We start from the raw sequence: 18,098 nt of genomic DNA on the forward strand, positions 1-18,098 counted from the left end.
GTTGGACGGCATGTATGGCTGTAGTGGGTGCTCGGCGCGCCAGCTGTTTCTGTGTTTCCCTTCTTCGCACAATGCCTCAGTTGTGCGACCTTCTCCGCCCCTGGTAAATGCTTGGTCTGTTCTACGGTGGTGTGTTTGTTTACCCAGCCCGTGGCGTGTGTAGCCACTCCTGGCCGCCCGTGCCGATGGAGGAGAGGCGTGTTTACCTCTCGCCTGCAGGGGGCGGCTCTGAGGTGAGGAGTGTGCAGCGTGGGGAGGCGTGAGCCGCGCGCGCCTGCACTCCCCGGGGCCGCGGCGTCACCGGCGGAAGGTGGGGGGCGGGCGGGACCGGCTTCCCTTCGTGCCCGGCTTCCCTTCGTGCCCGGCTTCCCTTCGTGCCCGCACCGCTCTCGGGGCTGCGGGGGCCCTGCGAGAGGCACGGGTGTGCGCGGAAGGTGGACACGGAAATGGCCGGCAGAAGTGTCTCATCGACAAGTTGGAACTCGTTCCTGCAGCCACGGAAAAAGAAATGAGAGGTTTTTGGGTTTCACTTTCATTATACCTGTTTGGGAAACAGCAGCGCCAATGTTTAACGTCTCTCGGGGCTTCTCTGAAGATCTCAACGGCTTGGTGGAGAAGTGACCCGCCTCTCCTGTAATTATAACCGGTTTAAGGGGGTTGGAGTCCAGGTCTGTGTAAACTGCGGGCAGCGAGAATGTGCGAGTACCTATGTGTCTGCGAGGAGTATACACGGCCCTCGCTCCTGTACTGTACCCTGAAGTTGTGTGTTCGAAATTCACCACCGTCTGTGTTTAACCGAACCGCTGAGTACACTCTGGTCTCAGCGGTCCATGTGCAATATCAGATCGTATCACATGTATGTCGATGCTTCGTTGCCTTTGTACAACCACCCCACAGGTGCAGCTGCATGCTTCAGCTGGTGTGGCAATGAACGTATAGTTGTGGGACTTGCATCTACTTTATTGCAGCATTTATAAAGTGCTTACTCCCCGTATATGGGGTACGAAGGCGCTTGTATACATGGGCAGCAAGCCCACTCCACGTAGAATGTAATTGTATTTGTTGCGATTACTACTCCTGACGAAGCGCTTTGTGCCGAGTAGAGCGCTGCTCTAGAACCCAGGGTTCCCCGAGGTAAGTTGGTAGTAACATGTGCTTCCTTGTTCGTGTTGGATTAGGTGCTCTCAGGCGATCTTATGCATCAGCGCTAGTGTTTTAAATAGGATAGATTCTTTGGAGTGGAAGGTGTGACATGCTAGTAGCAGGGGGCATGTGTGCCTGTTAGCTGGATGATTAGGTAGAAAGAGAGAAGAGTTGGGAAAAGCATGTTTGGGAGTCTACTGTAGTCTGCAAGATTCGAGATGGGTGACATGGTAGTGCCGGAGCTTTGCGGTGCTTTTGCTGACCCAACGTGATCAGTCACCAGATTATCTGTATCGGTTATTCTATGAGCTACCATTTGGGCAGCGCTTCTGGGCTTTGAAAAATAGGCGCTAAATACCAATACTGTTCACACTAGAAAATATCCTAATTAGACCGTGGCACAATGCTACCTTAGTTTCCACTTTGCACCTTTCTAGGAATACAGTTTGTGTTAAGGAAATGAAATGCTTATAATATTCATCGAGTGGGCTTTGGGTCCCATCTTTCAGCCATTGGCTTTCTTTGACTAGCCTCTTTCAGTCATTTCCTTGAAACATTGACAATTGCCTCTTGATTCAGCCCAGTGGAATATTCCTCTCTTACTTAATGCTTTTTGGATGCCTCCTTCCACCTCCACTTGAATGCTTTCATTAAACTTCACAGGAGACAACCTTACAGGCATATCGCTCTCTGTCCGATCTTGTTGTCTCCACTCCATGTCACTCAGACATTTTGGAATTGGCAATACTTGATTAAGAATAGTTTTACTCCTTTGACCAGCTCATGATTGTATCGCACTTTTAAGACACATTATGGCACTGTCACTCTTGATCTTCAAGCACACCTGGTCTTTGCAAGAGCTATTTAAGCTTGTTGCCAAGGTGTAGAATGGCCAGGAGTCTGAAGTGTCCGGGTGCCCTCTTTGTGACGTACTGGAGTAGAGTTCAGGATCTCCGCGAGATGGGAGCTGCTGTCTAAAGCAAGATGCTCCGAAATGCGAACCCAGAGTGATGACCGTATGTTAATTTGGTCACTAAAGGGTTTATAACAGAGTGATCCCTCTGATGTGCTTTTGGACCACATGTTTTTTTGTCGAGGGGTTGTGCTGTATCAGAAGAGCTATTCTTGTATTCACATTTGGCGTGATTTCTCGAGTCAAGCGTTTAAAATTGTTGACTGACCCACTTGTCACAATCTGGGATTGGTAATGTACTCTCGGATGCGAGATACATCCCATGTTGGTAGTACCAGGAATGATGCAGTACCGTATGTGCACGCAAATGGCACTCTATCCACACCTTTTTTGTGTTAAAAATGTCTGATCCTCTACCCATCATTTATCAAAAACAAGCTTTTGCTAAATATTATTGCAGGGATACTGCTCTGGAACAGAACCATGCTTATGACCATAGAACATTAGCATGTAGAGACTTAGTCACCATACCACATCAGTATCTATGAGCCTGACTAGCTATAGTGCTTTGCTTGTCCTCCTAACCGTACCAGAAAGACAAGTGACTTGGCACCCCAGAACACAACACTCACGGCCCTCTCGGGGATCTCAGTAACAGGACACACCCATTCGTTCTCTCACTCGAACTTGTCCACAATAATATAAACAAGAGATTCAAAGGAAGTTTATAATTTAAACTATCATGCTCTAGAATGCACTATTTGCTCCACAATTCAACAGCAAATGCATATCAAAAATATAATTAGCATGGATAACAAACCATATACCATAACAAGCCCTGTCATATATAGTAAAACAGACCAGCCCACCCCCCAACACCCCCTGAAGCCAAATGGTTTTTTATATATAATCTCTGGGATTAGTGGGGGACCCCCATACCTTAGCATACATAGATGGATTTTCTACATCTCAGCTGATGCAGTAATCTTGCTTCAGGACCTTTGCTCAGTGTGTTTTTTGAACTCATGTTCTCAGTTACATGGCAAGACGTGTTTTCACGAAGAGCTACATTCTTGTGTTATGTCTAGATGTTAGTGTCTGACCAGAAAGAATAACAAGGGGAATTGTTGTTTGACCATGTCTATGGTGTTCAGACTAAATCCCAGGAAAAGAATAAAACATTAAAACATATGCAGGTTCTGTGAGAAAATACAATATGGTACAAAAGCAAGAGTGTTGATGTAGTACGTGTGCAAAAGAAATGCGGCCTACAACATGCACAATTAGGCTAACATAGGGAGAGCGACAATGGGCCATGCGGCAAACGCACAACAATATTTTCCTTTGTCCAAAATTAAACCTTATCCTGCACAACAATTTTTAGGAAATGGTCGAGAATAGTTTCCAAAATTCATTTTCTTCTTTAAGATACAGTGTGCTTTGCATTTTGATGCCATAACCTCTTATAATGGATTTCGCATTGGAAATCACTATATCCTATTGTGTATTTTGGTAGCTAGCAAGTGCTTGGTGTCATTATGTTGGTAATGCTTAAAATTAATCTATAGGCAAGATTGCATTCTGTTTAATGTACCTTCTGGGTTACTTAACACTTTGTTGGGCACGGTCATGAAATTTAGGTGGACCTTGTTTCTGACATTTGCATTTTCCAAGGGATTTTGAACTCGGATGTTTGTTGTTTAGTCTTTCATACTGCCTTAATATCATTAAGAAAATTGAAAAACAAAACACTTTTTTTTTATACATCATTAAAGAAATTAATACTGGTAAAAGTTTAAGAACATGACTAAAATTCTCTGGTAGCTGGTCAATATGTCTTGTAATTTGAACATTGATACTTTTTTTTTTAATTAAAGTTTTTGCATCCTTATACAGCACATAAACATAACAAAAAGCACTGCAAGGGAAAAACACCAATATAAAAGAAACAGAAAAAAAATAAGAAATACAAATAAATTAGGAAAAGAGAACAAAACCAATAAGCAATACAAGGTACATTTTCGTGATCAGAAGATGTTACATGTGCATCTGATTTATCCTGTACTGGCTGCGGTCTTGAACATTTCGGGTGATAGTGAGGTACAACAAGCATATTTTATCATACCATACAATATCACACAGAATCATTATCGGACTGAGTTAGCAAATATTCTCTCAACGGAGCTCAAATGTCCTTGGGTCTAGATATCGTTGGCATCTCCTCAGCATAGAGGTCCAACTGCTCACGGCAGTACACCAAATCCTTAACCCAGTCATCAACTTTCGGAGCCGGTTTACTCTCCCACGTGAACAGAACTCGCCTCGTGGCAAGCAAGAGGGCCACTCGTACAAACCTCCCCATGACCGCCCTCAGGTGAGGGACATACCCAAGAAGGCATACCAGAGGCGTGCACTGCAACACTTGACCTGTCATAGTATGTATGCGTGTGGTAATATTCTCCCAGTAGTGGAACACAGGATCACATTGCCATGCTAGATGGAGGAAATCAGCACCGTCTCGCCCACACCGGCGACAACGTTCAGTGTCCCTAAGACCCATTTTATGTAGCTTAACAGGAGTATGGTACATTTGATGAACAAATTTAAAATGAAGAATTCTCAAATTACCATTCGGAGTAAGGCGACCTGTTAGCATGCAAATCTGTTCCCACTCTTTTGAATTAATCGGGGGAGTCACTATGGCATTCCATCTCTCCAAGCTTTTATCTGGTCTACGAACCGTTTCATCCTGCACTGCCTTGTATAGCTTAGTAATTAGTTTTTTCTTGGTTGGGGCTACCAGTAACAACTGAAGCGAATTAAGTGTATCCGGCTCAGCGGGGAACTCAACATAATGATCCCTTACCGCGTGCTTCAATCGGTAGCAGGTGCACTGAAAGAGCGGAGTGGGGTTTTGGATGTAATGGAGATCCTCATCCGCAATATATCTACCCCCCGGGTAAAGATCGCTCATATGCGTTATGCCAGCTTCCTTCAATGCAGTTATTGGTCCTCTTTCCTGAGTAACCGATAAAGCCACGTGCCCAACAAGAGGTAACGCAGGAGCATATAACGGTAGTTTGTGTGCACGCTTGCCAATCGCCTGCCAAGCCGCAACTGTGGTATCAATTGTGTTGATCTCTGCTCTGGGCGTCTGCCTACGCATGTATGTGAGGATACTCAGCAGAGATGCAGGGTAAGCATCCCCATCCTCTACAGCCACGTGTGGAGTATAGTCATGGGACCTGAACCAATAATGAGCATATTGGGCCTGTGCGCAGAGGTAGTAGACCTAAAAATCAGGAGCAGCGAATCCACCTCTGTCATAATGTGAGCGAACTAATTCTAGGCTGTTTTTCCCCATACTAATCGCAATAACTGAGTTTGCACTGTTTTGAAAAAATTCTTCGTCAGCTTGATTGGAATATTACAAAACAGGTATAAAAACCTAGGTAGTATGACCATTTTAATTACTGCAATTCGTCCGCCAGGGACAATGGAAAGTGGGACCATCTATCCACTTGTTGCACCAAGATATTGTATGCTTGGCCGTAGTTCTCTTTGATTCCAATATCAGGATCGCGGTGCACCCAGACGTCCAGGTATTTAACTGGATCCTCAGACCATATCAGTGGGTATTCCAACTGGGGCGGAGACGTAATCAGCGTTAGCGGAATAATAACCGATTTTTCCCAGTTAATCTGAAGTCCACAAAATAGACCAAATTTAATATATTCCCGGATGATCGGAGATAGATTAATCTGGGGTTCGCGGACAAACAGGACCATATCGCCCGCGTACATGGAAATCCCGAACGGGCGGTGATTAAAATTAAGAGCAGCAGCTCTGTGACATTGCCGGATTTTACAAGCCAAAGGTTCCAAAACGAGGGCAAAAAGGAGGGGGGACAAGGGACAGCCCTGTCTGGTACCACGCTCTATACTAAAGGGTTCTGATGTGAGCCCATCCACCCGCTGAAGCGTCACCTGTATCCAGCGTGTCAAAATGAAAGGAAATTCCATTCTGTGCAATATGTGAAACATATACTTCCACTCTATGGAGTCAAATGCTTTAGCAGCATCAAGCATGACCGCAGCAGCAGATAATTTAGGGTTAAGAACGTGGAACATAGCAGATTATGGGAAGTGGACCGTTCTGGAATAAACCCAGATTGGTCCGGGAGAACCAGAAGAGGCATCAGAGGCTGGAATTTCGTGGCCAGAATCTTCACCAGTATTTTGGCGTCAAGGTTTATCAATGAAAGGGGGTGATAAGTCATAACGTGTAGGCGATTTGTCCTTTTTAAAGGAGAGTGATGATCAAGGCCTGGCGTAGAGAAGGAGGAAGTATCCCAGTCTCATGGGCCTCCGCGTACATCTCCAATAAGTAGGGTACCAAGAGATCTGCGTAAGCCTTGTAGAACTCTGCCGTTAGGCCATCAGGCCCGGGGGCCTTAGTATTAGGGAGAGAAAGAATAGCCTCCCTAACGTCAGTTTCATCAATGGGCTGGCTCAAATATTCTCTGTGAGCGTCCGAAAGGCACGCACAGGCCGTATCTGTTAGATATTCATCCATAGCTTCAGCATCCATCCCGCCTCGTGTGGTATACATATATGAATAAAACTGTTGAAATTGATCCACTATAGCATGTGGTGTGTAGTGCGCCGTGCTGTGCGTGTCAATGTGGTCAATTAAGGGATTGTCAGTCCTAGAAAGCAACTTTTCGGCTAGATTTCTACCCGGTCTCCCCCCTTCACCATAAGCTCGGGCCACACGCCTTCTAACTACGTACCTCGCCTCAGTGTCAGCTAGTTTGTTGTATTCTGCTGGTAAATAATGAATGCGCGCCAACGTGTCTGAAGATGGCGAATGCAAATATTGTCTCTCAAGCACCTCCAAGGCCCGTTCCGGACAGCTGACCTCTAATGTCCTTTAGGATCCCCGCCGTGGTACCTATGCACTCCCCCCGTATTGTCACTTTAAATGCTTCCCACAGCATGGCCTGACTATCCACTGAACCCACATTCAATTCGAAGTATAGTACAATAGCTGTTCTGATGGCTTCGTTATATATCGGATCAAGTAATGCTTCTGCCCGAAACCGCCACATGAAAGGGCGATGTGGATTTATGGGAATGCAGATGGTAAGGACAACAGGGTTGTGGTCAGATAATGTACGCGGGATCGTATCAACCCCCTCCACCCACCCATTAGCTTCGTCGTTCAGCAGCCAATAGTCTAGTCTAGACCAACTATTAAACGCAGGGGTGACGTGTACCCTCCAATGTCCCCTCATTTCGCAAACGTCAAACGTCCATCAACCCCATGTCACCCATGGCATCCCTGATACACTGGCTAACCTTAATCGTGCGCGCGCCTGTAGGGTTGGACTTGTCCACTTGTGGATTGAGATGGGTATTTAGGTCGCCCCCCCATAGGACTGCAGATTCAGGCCATGCTCGCAAAACATTAAACGTGCAGAAAAGGTGTCGGATCATCCACCACATGACCATACATGTTTACTGATGTCACTAATGCCATCCCCAGCTTGCCTTGTACCATGGCTCACCGACCCTCAGTATCTGTACAGGCTGAAATGGTATTCCCTTTTTAATGAGGATAAGCACGCCTCTGGAATAAGTGGAGTACGAAGAGGCCAATCTGTAAGATGCCCATCTATGTGCTATCCTGACGTCTGCTTGCTTGCGCAAGTGTGTCTCCTGTAAAAAAGCGATCTGCACAGCGTGCCTATCTAGATGCGCCAACACTTGTCGGACCTTTTTTGGGGTGTTCAAACCGCGAATATTCCAAGTTATGCATTTATACATTTCCCCTATTATCTATACAGGAAAGCCAACCGCTTTCTGAATGTTGGATTACAGACAGGATGCACAAATAACGATAGAGACCACATTCACGATTTAAAGTCTGACCACAGTACATACAACTTGAGAGATTAAAAAAAACAAACCCCCCCCCCCCCCCCCCCCCCACCCACTTTAGCAACCCCAATTTGCCAAAGACAATTCCCTCCATTATAAACAATCCCAACAGAAACAAAGTGATGCAATGCATCAGGTGGGGTATACCCATTGGGGGCGTAGTGGCAAAGTCCACTCCCAGATCGAGTAGGGAGGGGGCCGCCGAGAAGACATGATGGTCTCCGACCCATTAGCTATCCCGCCGAACCTGCGGGCGAAGGCATGCCGGACAACAACGGATGCGAAATCCTACATCTTAAACATGAGGCTCATGAGGCGTAGCCCAACAGAGATATGGAATACAACTAGCTCTGTGAATGAGGTATTAACCCACTCTTACCCAGCAGTGAAGCACAATAAGACATACACTTGATATAAAACAGTAAACCTAGAGGTCTCCCCTCCGAATGCGGCATGTGGCACCATTACAGTCAGCCCATGCCGTAACGCGGCCATGCAATTCAACTCTGTTATACAGCATAGTACACTAATATACAAACATGTGCACTCGGAAACAACAATCAGAGCCCAGGGCCCCTTACAACTCAGTCGTCAATGCCCGTTGTGGGGGCCGGAGAGCTCCGTCGGCGGCAGAGGGATCTGGCGTATTCCATTGCCTTTGTCGGGTTCGTGAAGATCTTGGCATGATCAGTCTCGCCTATGTGCAGCCGCGCCGGATAAAGCATGGCATATGGAACCTGGTCTTTCATGAGCAGTTTCTTAACTCCCTGAAATTCCTTACGTGCCGCCTGTACTGTAGCCGTGAAATCCGGATAAAATGCTAACACATTTCCCTGGTAGGTGATTGTGCCCTTCTGGCGGGTGATCCGCAACACGGTGTCTCGGTCCCTAAAATTCAATAACCTAGTGATGATTGGTCTGGGGGGGGGGGCTCCAGGAGGTGGGTGCACCGCCACGGATCTGTGTGCGCGTTCTACCGCAAACATTGCCGAAAAGCTGTCAGCGCCACAGATGTCCCGCAAGAGAGTCTCCACATAGTCTTCCAGGCGCCCAACATTGGTCGATTCCGGCAGGCCCAAAATGCGCACGTTATTGCGCTGCGAGCGCGCTTCAATGTCCTCATTCTTCGCCTGGATGACAGACAAAAGTTTTGTGATGTCAGTGGTTTTCGCAGCAACTTGCTGAAGACCATCTTCGGCATCTGATATATGCTGCTCCGCCTCTCCGATCCGCGCCTAATGTTTGTCTGGTCCATCCTGCCGTTAAGGGTCTCAATCTTACCGTCAATGGCCTGTAGGCTGGCCTGTATAGCAGATAATGTCTTTTCCAGCGCTGTGGGGGCCTGAGCTGTCGATTCCAGCTCCGAGTCTGAGGCTGCATTCTGCGAAGATTTACCGCCCTTGCGCAGCTCGAAAGTTAGCCGAGGCTGAGTTCGATCAGGCTTGCCCATGATGCTCTAAGGAGACAGAACCCTGCCCAGATGAAATGCGCCACCACCTGTGGCGGGTGCAGAGGGAGTTGTACGTGTGCCACACACAATAAGGGCCTCGATCAGTAAGGTAGATGCTGATTTATTTTTTGCGCTAAACCTGCACCAAGATGACACTCTCCACAAAGGACGCTACCGCAATTTGAAGGCAAACAACTATGTCTCTGTGCCCCCTATTTCCAGTGTCCTGTAACAGGAAGATTGCGGCGTCTTGTGCTCCCCTTCACTGTAGCATATAGGGATCGTGTCCCCACTCTCACTTGGTCCGAATCCGGTACCAGGGCGCAGGTAGTACTCAGGAAGGGCCAATAAATGCAGCAAGAAATGCTCCCAGCATGTGACCCACACAAACGAGGGCACCGATGATGTCCAGTCTCCCCCGTCACGTATCTTTTCACCGTGTATCAAGCCCCTTTCACACGCAGAATTAAGGCCAGTTAACACTCAGCAAAGAGGGACTTCCGTGTATGGGGAGCTTCGGGATCCGCTCCCGCGTCGAGATACCACTCGGGCCACAGCAGTCTCCAGCAAGCGCAGTGAGCCCCACCGCAAGCGGAGCCCAGCCCCCGTGATCAAAGGCCAGCACTGGCCACTTGCGTAGTAAAGGGCGCTGCCAGCGTCCGCCTGCGCTCACCGCTCACTTAGTTTCGCTGGCTCTCACATGCAGACAATAATGCGCCTTACTGTTCAGCCGCCAATGTCCTCGCAGCTCCTTAGGCCCCCTTGATCACTTTCACCGACACCGCGGTAGCTGGCAGGAGTTCGCAGGATTCCTCACCGCATCGTGGCTGCCATTACAATCCCAGCCGGAGTTCGCCGCCAGTATTTCACCACCTCCGAGAGGAGCTCCAACGCCAAAAAGCACACCGCCAGGTCACCCCCAGTGTCAGCAAGCGCCGCCATGCAGGTAACAGCGATAAACAGCCCGGTAGGAGCAGGATTATGAAAGGATGAATTCGGCGGCCGGCAGAGCAACACTACTGTGCGGCCATCTTGCCGATCGCCAGGCCACGCCCCCTTGAACCTTGATACTTAGTGTATCCAAAATATATGCCTGAAGGCGTTTTTCTCATGCAGGGTATGCCTCCATGACGACAGCAGTGACCTCTCTTAGGAAAACAAAACATTTTTCAAGCTACTACTTGAAAAGAAACACTATCAATTCAGTTGTCTCTCCGATATCTTCTGCTTTTTAGGAAAAGCATAATTTGCCTTGTTTCATAGCACAGACCACCTGAACCTTTAGCAAAAACTTCTTGCTCACAAGGAACTACCAGAAAAAGTCAAATTTCTGCCTCTAACTGATATACTGTCTGACATTCTGGCGTTATTGTAGGATTTACAGTACTCCATGAGCATTATGAGACCAGTTCATAAATACTGCTTCGATCTTGGGACACCATAACATGTCGGCTGTTCTTCACTTCTACAGGTGTGTGACAGCAATGATGATCTTTGTATCTCAGCAGGAAGAAAACTGGAAAACAAAGCAAAGCAGATACAGAATCACCTGGCTGCATTTGGAAATCCTACAAACATTTTGTTCAAATGCCATTTTCATTTCTTATTTGCATAACATTTTTACGAAGTTTGAAAAAAGGAACACAGTTAATGTCTTTTTATAGTGTCTTTTTATAATGTTCTCTGATTGATTCTTTCCCTTTCTGTCCTTCAGGTCGGAGAAAGAAGGGTTATCATCGGAAGGAAGTGGAGTTCCGAAAGATGCGCTCTCCATCCAAGGGCGGCCCCGGGGAGCCGGCGATGGGACTGGCGGCTAGGCATCTGGGAGCACTGACATTGCACTAGCTGGGCGCTTGTGGGTGGCGATCTCGCCCTCCCCTCCTCTTCACACCGGGATGGTGTACTAGTGGGCGAGTCTGAGTTCTGTTTTGGCACCATTTTCGCCGGATTGGGGGCTTTGCATGGCAGCGGTGTAACCGTGGAGAGGCCGGGGTACCACAAACTTATGGATTTTGATAAGAGAGGAGGGAAAGGGGAGACGGAAGAAGGCAAAAGGATGTCCAAGGTAGGCGGCGGAAGAAACACACATGGAAACCGCAGCGCCGGGACCAACTCCGGAGTCTTGATGGTGGGGCCCAACTTTCGGGTTGGGAAGAAGATTGGATGTGGCAACTTTGGGGAACTCCGTCTTGGTGAGTATGTTGGTTCATGTGATATGAACTGGTCTTATACGAAATATTGTCTCTATTAGCCATTAGTAAAAACCACTAGGTTAAAGGAATAATTTGATTTTATTTGGGCATGTTGACCACCAACGACGATGCTGGAAGCTGGCTTTTATACACCATGATGAATAGATTATAAATTTGTGTACGCATGGAAAGTAACCATGTGTCCTGATATTTCAAGGTTTGTCTATCATTTGGACTGCTTTTTATTTTTTTATTCTGTTGTACATTTTCGATTACTCATTAATGTACCACCCCTATTGGTTATTCCTATGTCTTTCATCTGTGTCCCCCACACAATCCAGTGCCTCTCACTCTTGACTTCTTAGAGCCAGCCAATGGGCCCTCTTTCTCACAACTGTGCATTTGCACCTTTGTTGGACATCCAGTCAATGTCTATTTGTCTCCCAACCTGTTAGCTGCCCCGCTCTCTCAAGGTCAGCTGACCATCGCTCATTAGAACACAAAGATTTTTTTTTTGGTGCCTGAAATAACCAGAGGTTTTTACATTATATAATCCATTTTACACTCCTTTCGATCATTCTTATCACACACTTTACTTAACAAAGAGCCTATAGAGAACTTGCAGCGTCCATTGTGTTTCTGTAGGGTGCAGCTCCTTTTGTTAGTGCAACAGTTTCTAGCAGTGATCTTTTATTCACGTAGTCGTTATCGTACTCATTTTGTGGCTGTTGGTGGTCCAGTGTCTACTGTGTTGATATGAAGCAGATTTAGAAGTCCCTTCCTGAAATCTCGATTCCTTTTCCGGCTCCTCTTCTTAAGCATCCTTGACACACACTGCATAAAAACAGCCTTGCAAAGGTGGGAAGCAATATTTTTACATAGGCCTCTAAGTTGTCTTAACTTCCAGACTGCTGCCCATTTACTGTTAGTGATCTGCACAAGGTCATTTGAACATGTTGTTTCTTCCCTTACAAGCACAGGCCACATCCGACTGTCATTCTCAGTCTGGCCTGGGTAGAATGAAGGAGACCTTGCTTTACAAGGTTAATCCAGGTGCACGGTTAAGACTTCCCATGGTCCCTTTTATATGTAGGCCAAGCCTATAGCGGCAGCACGCATGCGCTGCTCGCTCTGCGATGCATGCAGTAATGGCGTATGCAATGGAAGCTCCGCCCATGTTTTTAATTGACGGGTCATTGTCTTTCGTAAATGCTGCCATCTGATTGATTGCGAGGTTTGTTAGTCCCTCCTTATTATGGCCATGTTGTCATTTGTACCCTCCCATGGCTACTGCCCCCTTTACTTCGAGTGTTACACAGTAGAGTATGTGTTATTTAGACTGTGAGCACTACTTTGTCCGTGTCTTCTCGCCCCCTTCTCCCTGTCCCCCGCCCGCATTTCCGTACTCCATTCTCCCCCCCTCCTCCTCCCGTTGTCCGTGGTGCAATGCAATAGGTTTCGCGCAATGCGAGTCCTATTGCATTGCAAATGCTTGTTTTAGAGAGTGATACACAACCGTGATGGTATAACTTAGTAGCCTATTTTTCAGTGGTCTGTAACTGAAGCCCTGTGAACTTTGTGATGCCAATTCTCATATTCAATTACTAGGCATAGGGAGCTCCCAGTAGCCTCAATAGAGAAAGGTAAACCATATAATAAAATTCTCTACAGGCCAGATTATCAAAAAAACAGGATTTACTCATATTTAAGGGTACGATATCTCTTTGCGTAGACTCTAAATTCCATATTTAATTCAGGTATCTCTCTTTCACTAAATATTTTTTAATTAAGAGCTTACACTCTGTGTGTTAACAAAATTATATTTTACTATTTCACTTTAAATCAGCATTATTAGTAAATCATTTGTACAAGCAAATATTTTCAATTAAACTTTTTCAGAAACTCAATCACAAAAGTTAAGAGTCTGTGTCTTGTTTGAACGTGCCATATGTATCATCTTTTGTGTATACATTGGTATTAAGAGGCAAACCATTCAGTCTCCTTTTACTTCTGTTCCTAATCATTTGTTATATTTACTGTTTATCCTGGTTTTCCTTCTAGATCCCCCCCCCCACCCCCCCAACAAATTAGAGAAATATTTTGTTGCGTTTCACAAATGTGCAAAAATCAATCTCGGATCACCAACCAAGGAAATGTTGCCCTGAATGTCTGCAAAGACCAGATGTGTGAGTTTCCCATGGCAGTGTAGTCGGCATAATCAATTGTGTAGTAATAGTGCAGATGACGAAATTGAGGCAGAATCAACGTTTTCGGTGCCTTGTCTGCTTGCGGACCAATATCAAACTTCGATCTATATGGAAAACTTAAAAACTCTAGTTTTTCAAATTCTTTATCAACCCAGGATTCTATTTGTGCAAGTCACACCTACCATGTCTCATTGACTGGCTGATAGTACCCTGTGAGCATGACCTTAGTCAGATTTTTAGCATTTTTATCCAAAACGCATTTCTTTGACTATCTATCCATTTAGGAACATATCTGTGTAAAGGCTTGACCCCCACCTTTTATTCATTTGGCTCACCTAAACATAGGGCTACCAAAGATATGTGGGTTTTTTATAGGGTAGGGGTGCACACAGGCAATAAACAGGGTTTAGTGCATTTTTTAAAATTTAGAAACAGGCTACAAGTAGAATGCTGGATTAGGTTACCTGTCCTTTTGTTTCTAGGTATCACACCTGACCTGTATAAAAACGTACCGCAATGATAAACTTTAAACATCTGTACATCCTACGTTTTCTTTTGCTGGGAGCTTGGTTAGAGGTTTACCATTTATTTCTAGAATGTTCTTTCAGGCTTATTAACTTATAAACGCCAGTATGCATTTTTTTTTTAAAATGTTGGAAAACCCCAACTCGCATATATTTTTGTTGATTTTCTTCCCTATGTTTGGAAAGTAGTGATAGATTAAATGATCTACGTACTTCACGCCTTTAGCTAAGCTTTGACCTTCCTAAGCATTGTGCCTTACCAGTCACTTAGTTTTAAGGAAATATTTATTTGGCTTATGATGTGGTAATCGTTAGCAGGCTTATACGCTGGAGGCGAGATTGTCTATGTAAAGGAACTATTTGAATTTCCCAGGATTTATTAAAATAACTTGAAACACACTAGGTGTTGTATATAGGTTTAGGTAAGCAGTGATCAGCCGTCAAACTTCTGTGAAAAAGACACAAAACAAACTCACCCTATAAGTAGGAATGATACCAAATTTGTGATGTTGACGAAGGTCTTGTGAAGAGGAATTCTAGCTTGATCGTATAATTCAAGTTTTGTAAAAGTGCGAACTATGCTTTTGTAGGCAGCGTTCATCTAGCATGGGCTCTGTATTGCTTGCTCCATTATTTTCTTCATACTCTAATGACATTGCTGATTACAAAGATGTTAAAGTGCAAGTCCACCGGAGGCAGCACTAAGATGTGCCATCCTTAATTTTATGCTTAGCATTTGTGCCTCAACTCCTCTAATGTAGCTCAAAGTCAAAAAAAGCTTTATTCAATTGCTATATCAGACAATCATCATAAAAGCACATAAGAAAGGCATTAAAAACATATCAACGAGTACATAAGTTAAAAAATATCCTGCAAATGTGCACATAATTTATGGTTTGTTACAAAGTTAAAAAACAGTATCAAATTAAAAGCATGAAAAAACATATCAAGCAGTACATGAGTTAAGAAGTATCCTACAAATGTACACATAGTCTATAATATGTTACAGAGTTAAGGAACCATATTAAAATGAGACCTTCGTCCAATTAGAATTGATTAAGCATACTTTTCCTTTGACTCAGAACTTCCTTCAGAAAAATTACAGTTCTAAAAACACTATGCTCGTTATCTAGGTGTTACAGTGGAAGAAGAGCCGGTCGACATTGGCGGAGCCCTAACAATTTTAAAACTGGTACTAAGTACATTTTCCTTACATGGGTATAGAATCTATAAAAGAAGACCACATGAATCATAGATTTATTTTATTTGAAATGTTTTATAGCACTGGCTAGACCCGGAGGTATCAGAGCGCTTTACATGAGGACGAGCATTATATCATAGCATAGTTACAAGTTATAAGATACAGTTTTCGAGCATAGTTACCAGGCAAGGGGAGAGATTCAGGGGAGAGAGGATAGCAGCAGTAGAGGAAGACCAAGACTGAGAGAGGGGAAGAGGTGGCAGAGGGAGAAGGAAACTTAACCGGGAGACACGGAAAAACAGTGTCCACTGTCCGGTGTGCTGTGATCCCAGTGGAAAATGTGTTGTTCCACACCTCCACTGTGTGTGGCTCCTTATACGCGGTGGACTCTCTGAGGGGTCACTGAGGCTCCAGGGCATAAATGCTGGATCCCTCCCCAACAAGAGGACTAGGAGCGCTTTGGTAAAGGGCACATGCATAACAATAGTTACAAGATACACAGTTTCAGTGCATAGTTATCTGTTGTTGGGGCGCAGTTGCATGCGTTAAAAACAAGGCAAGGGGAGAGATTCAGGGGAGGGAGGAACGGAGCAGGGGAGGAAGACAAAGAATGGAAGAGGGAAAGAGGTGGGGGAGGGTAAAGGAAACATTAACCGTGAGACACAGAAAAACAGTGTCCACTGTCAGGTGTGCTGTGATCCCTGTGGAAATGGCGTCGTTCCCACAACTCCGCTGTGTGTGTCTCCCTTTACCCTGTGGACTCTCTCAGAGGGGTCTCTGAGACTCCAGGGCATAGATACTGGATTCCTCCCCAACAAGGGGATAGGGAGTGCTTTGGCAAGGGGCGCCATTCCCATACCTCTACTGTGTGCGACTCCCTTGACGCTGTGGACTCTCTCAGAGGGGTCTCTGAGACCCCAGGGAATAAATGCTGGATCTCTCCCCAACAAGGGGAGAAGGAGCGCTTTGGTAAAGGGCACATGGATTACAATAGTTACAGTTATAAAATTCAATACAGAAGAAACAAGTCCCGAGGAAAGAGTGAAAAGTGGGAGGGGGAGCGAGGGAAGGGAAGCAGATCAGCAGTGGGGGTGGAAAACCTCATGGGGGTCCAAGAATGTAAAGAAAACTTGTCCAAAGCTTAGCTGGGGTCTCAGACATTAAGTCCAGTGTCAAGTTAGGTAAAAACAATTTCCGGTTCATCGCCTGCATGCCCGGCTTCCCCTTCTGCACCAGCGTTTTTCCCCGCTTCGAGTCTCGCATATACCACTCGGCTACAATGAGGACCGCCATGAGGATCTTGACAGCTGAATCCCCAGGGAAATAGACTGCAAGTCGGATGCGTGTCCCCCACAGTAACTGTGAGCCCTGGAGGCTAAGGCAGTTCAATTATAGCACTTGGAGGAGGCAATCATGATAGCAACTCGTCGTGCCTCTGTCTAAGCCCACTCAGCCTCAGCCAGCAGTTCTAAGATGGCCGCTGCAAACTACACAGATCCACTCTAAAACGCCCAGAGTGGAGTGAGGACTAGCACCAGTGTGGATAGGCATAGTGATTGACGCGTCTGGAGGGCCCAGAGGGGGCACATTAGGAGGAGGGAAGAAAGGGCCTGAGGTCGTGTACCTGGCCTGGTAGATTTGCTGGGGTTATTATCAAAGGGGCAGGGTCGAAGGTTATGAGTCCAGTCATATATAAAGAGACTCCTCTGTGACCTATATTTCTTTTGTCAAAGATTTAATCTTGGACAAATGAAATATAGGTCACAGAGGAGTCTCTTTATATATTACTGTTTATTTTCCCCTCTTACTCCTAGACCTTAATTGCTTTAGAGGGGTCCCTTCATTTACAAGTATGAGTCCAGTCATTCATTGTGGGTAAAGTGACTAGTCTATGAAATACCCCCAACCTAAATCTAGTTAATAAAAACCTATCATAAACTCCGGGTGCAAAAGTCAAATAAGATTGAAGGCTAAAATTGGATAAAATCAAATGGTGGTGCAGGACTGTCGGTTTTAGTATCTCGGAGGACATTCTAATAGAGTCCAGCAACAAGAGGCCCTCCTTTCGTAATTATTTTCTTGTTATTGAACCAATAGTTCTAGGGTTATTAAAACAGTCTATACGACCAAGATCTTGTAAGAAGTTGCGGACGTACCTTATCCATGGGATCTTTAAGACCCCTTCTAGTTTCAAAATATCTAGTAAAATATCTGTTTAATTTTGCCTCATCCTTAGTCCAGAGCCTGTGCCATAAGAGCACAGGCTCTCAAGCTTTATTAGATCAGAGATGAAGGGAAGTCCCAGCTCCGCCTGACATATACATGATGATGTACTGTTTGGAACAGATAAAATGTACCTTAGAAAATGATTTTCAATACGTTGAATAGGCAGCAAATCAGTAAAACCCCTAACCCCTGCGCCATACACTACTGAAGAGACACACTTTGCCTTATAGATTTTAATGAGCTCCTCAGGTGCCCTTTTCCCAGTTTCCTGGCAAAGTTAGTAAGGGCAGATGTTCTTAG

The 18,098-nt window shown here is 45.5% G+C and overlaps 1 protein-coding gene across 8 annotated transcripts in view; it reads left to right on the forward strand.

Annotated features, from left to right (window-relative positions):
* Positions 1-18,098, forward strand: part of CSNK1G2 (casein kinase 1 gamma 2) — a 151,679-nt gene that overhangs the window by 42,015 nt on the left and 91,566 nt on the right. For 3 of the 8 annotated variants that reach the window (XM_085637563.1, XM_085637560.1, XM_085637567.1), the window contains exon 2: positions 11,163-11,640. In XM_085637563.1, coding sequence (XP_085493689.1) covers positions 11,454-11,640 — 187 coding nt within the window. In that variant the 5' untranslated portion in view covers positions 11,163-11,453. Of the gene's footprint in view, positions 1-217; positions 669-11,162; positions 11,641-18,098 lie in introns of those variants that run through there. The other 5 variants (XM_085637566.1, XM_085637564.1, XM_085637561.1 and 2 more) reach the window with 5 other exon arrangements.

This window comes from Triturus cristatus, chromosome 12 (assembly GCF_964204655.1).
Source record: "Triturus cristatus chromosome 12, aTriCri1.1, whole genome shotgun sequence".
NCBI lineage: Eukaryota > Metazoa > Chordata > Amphibia > Caudata > Salamandridae > Triturus > Triturus cristatus.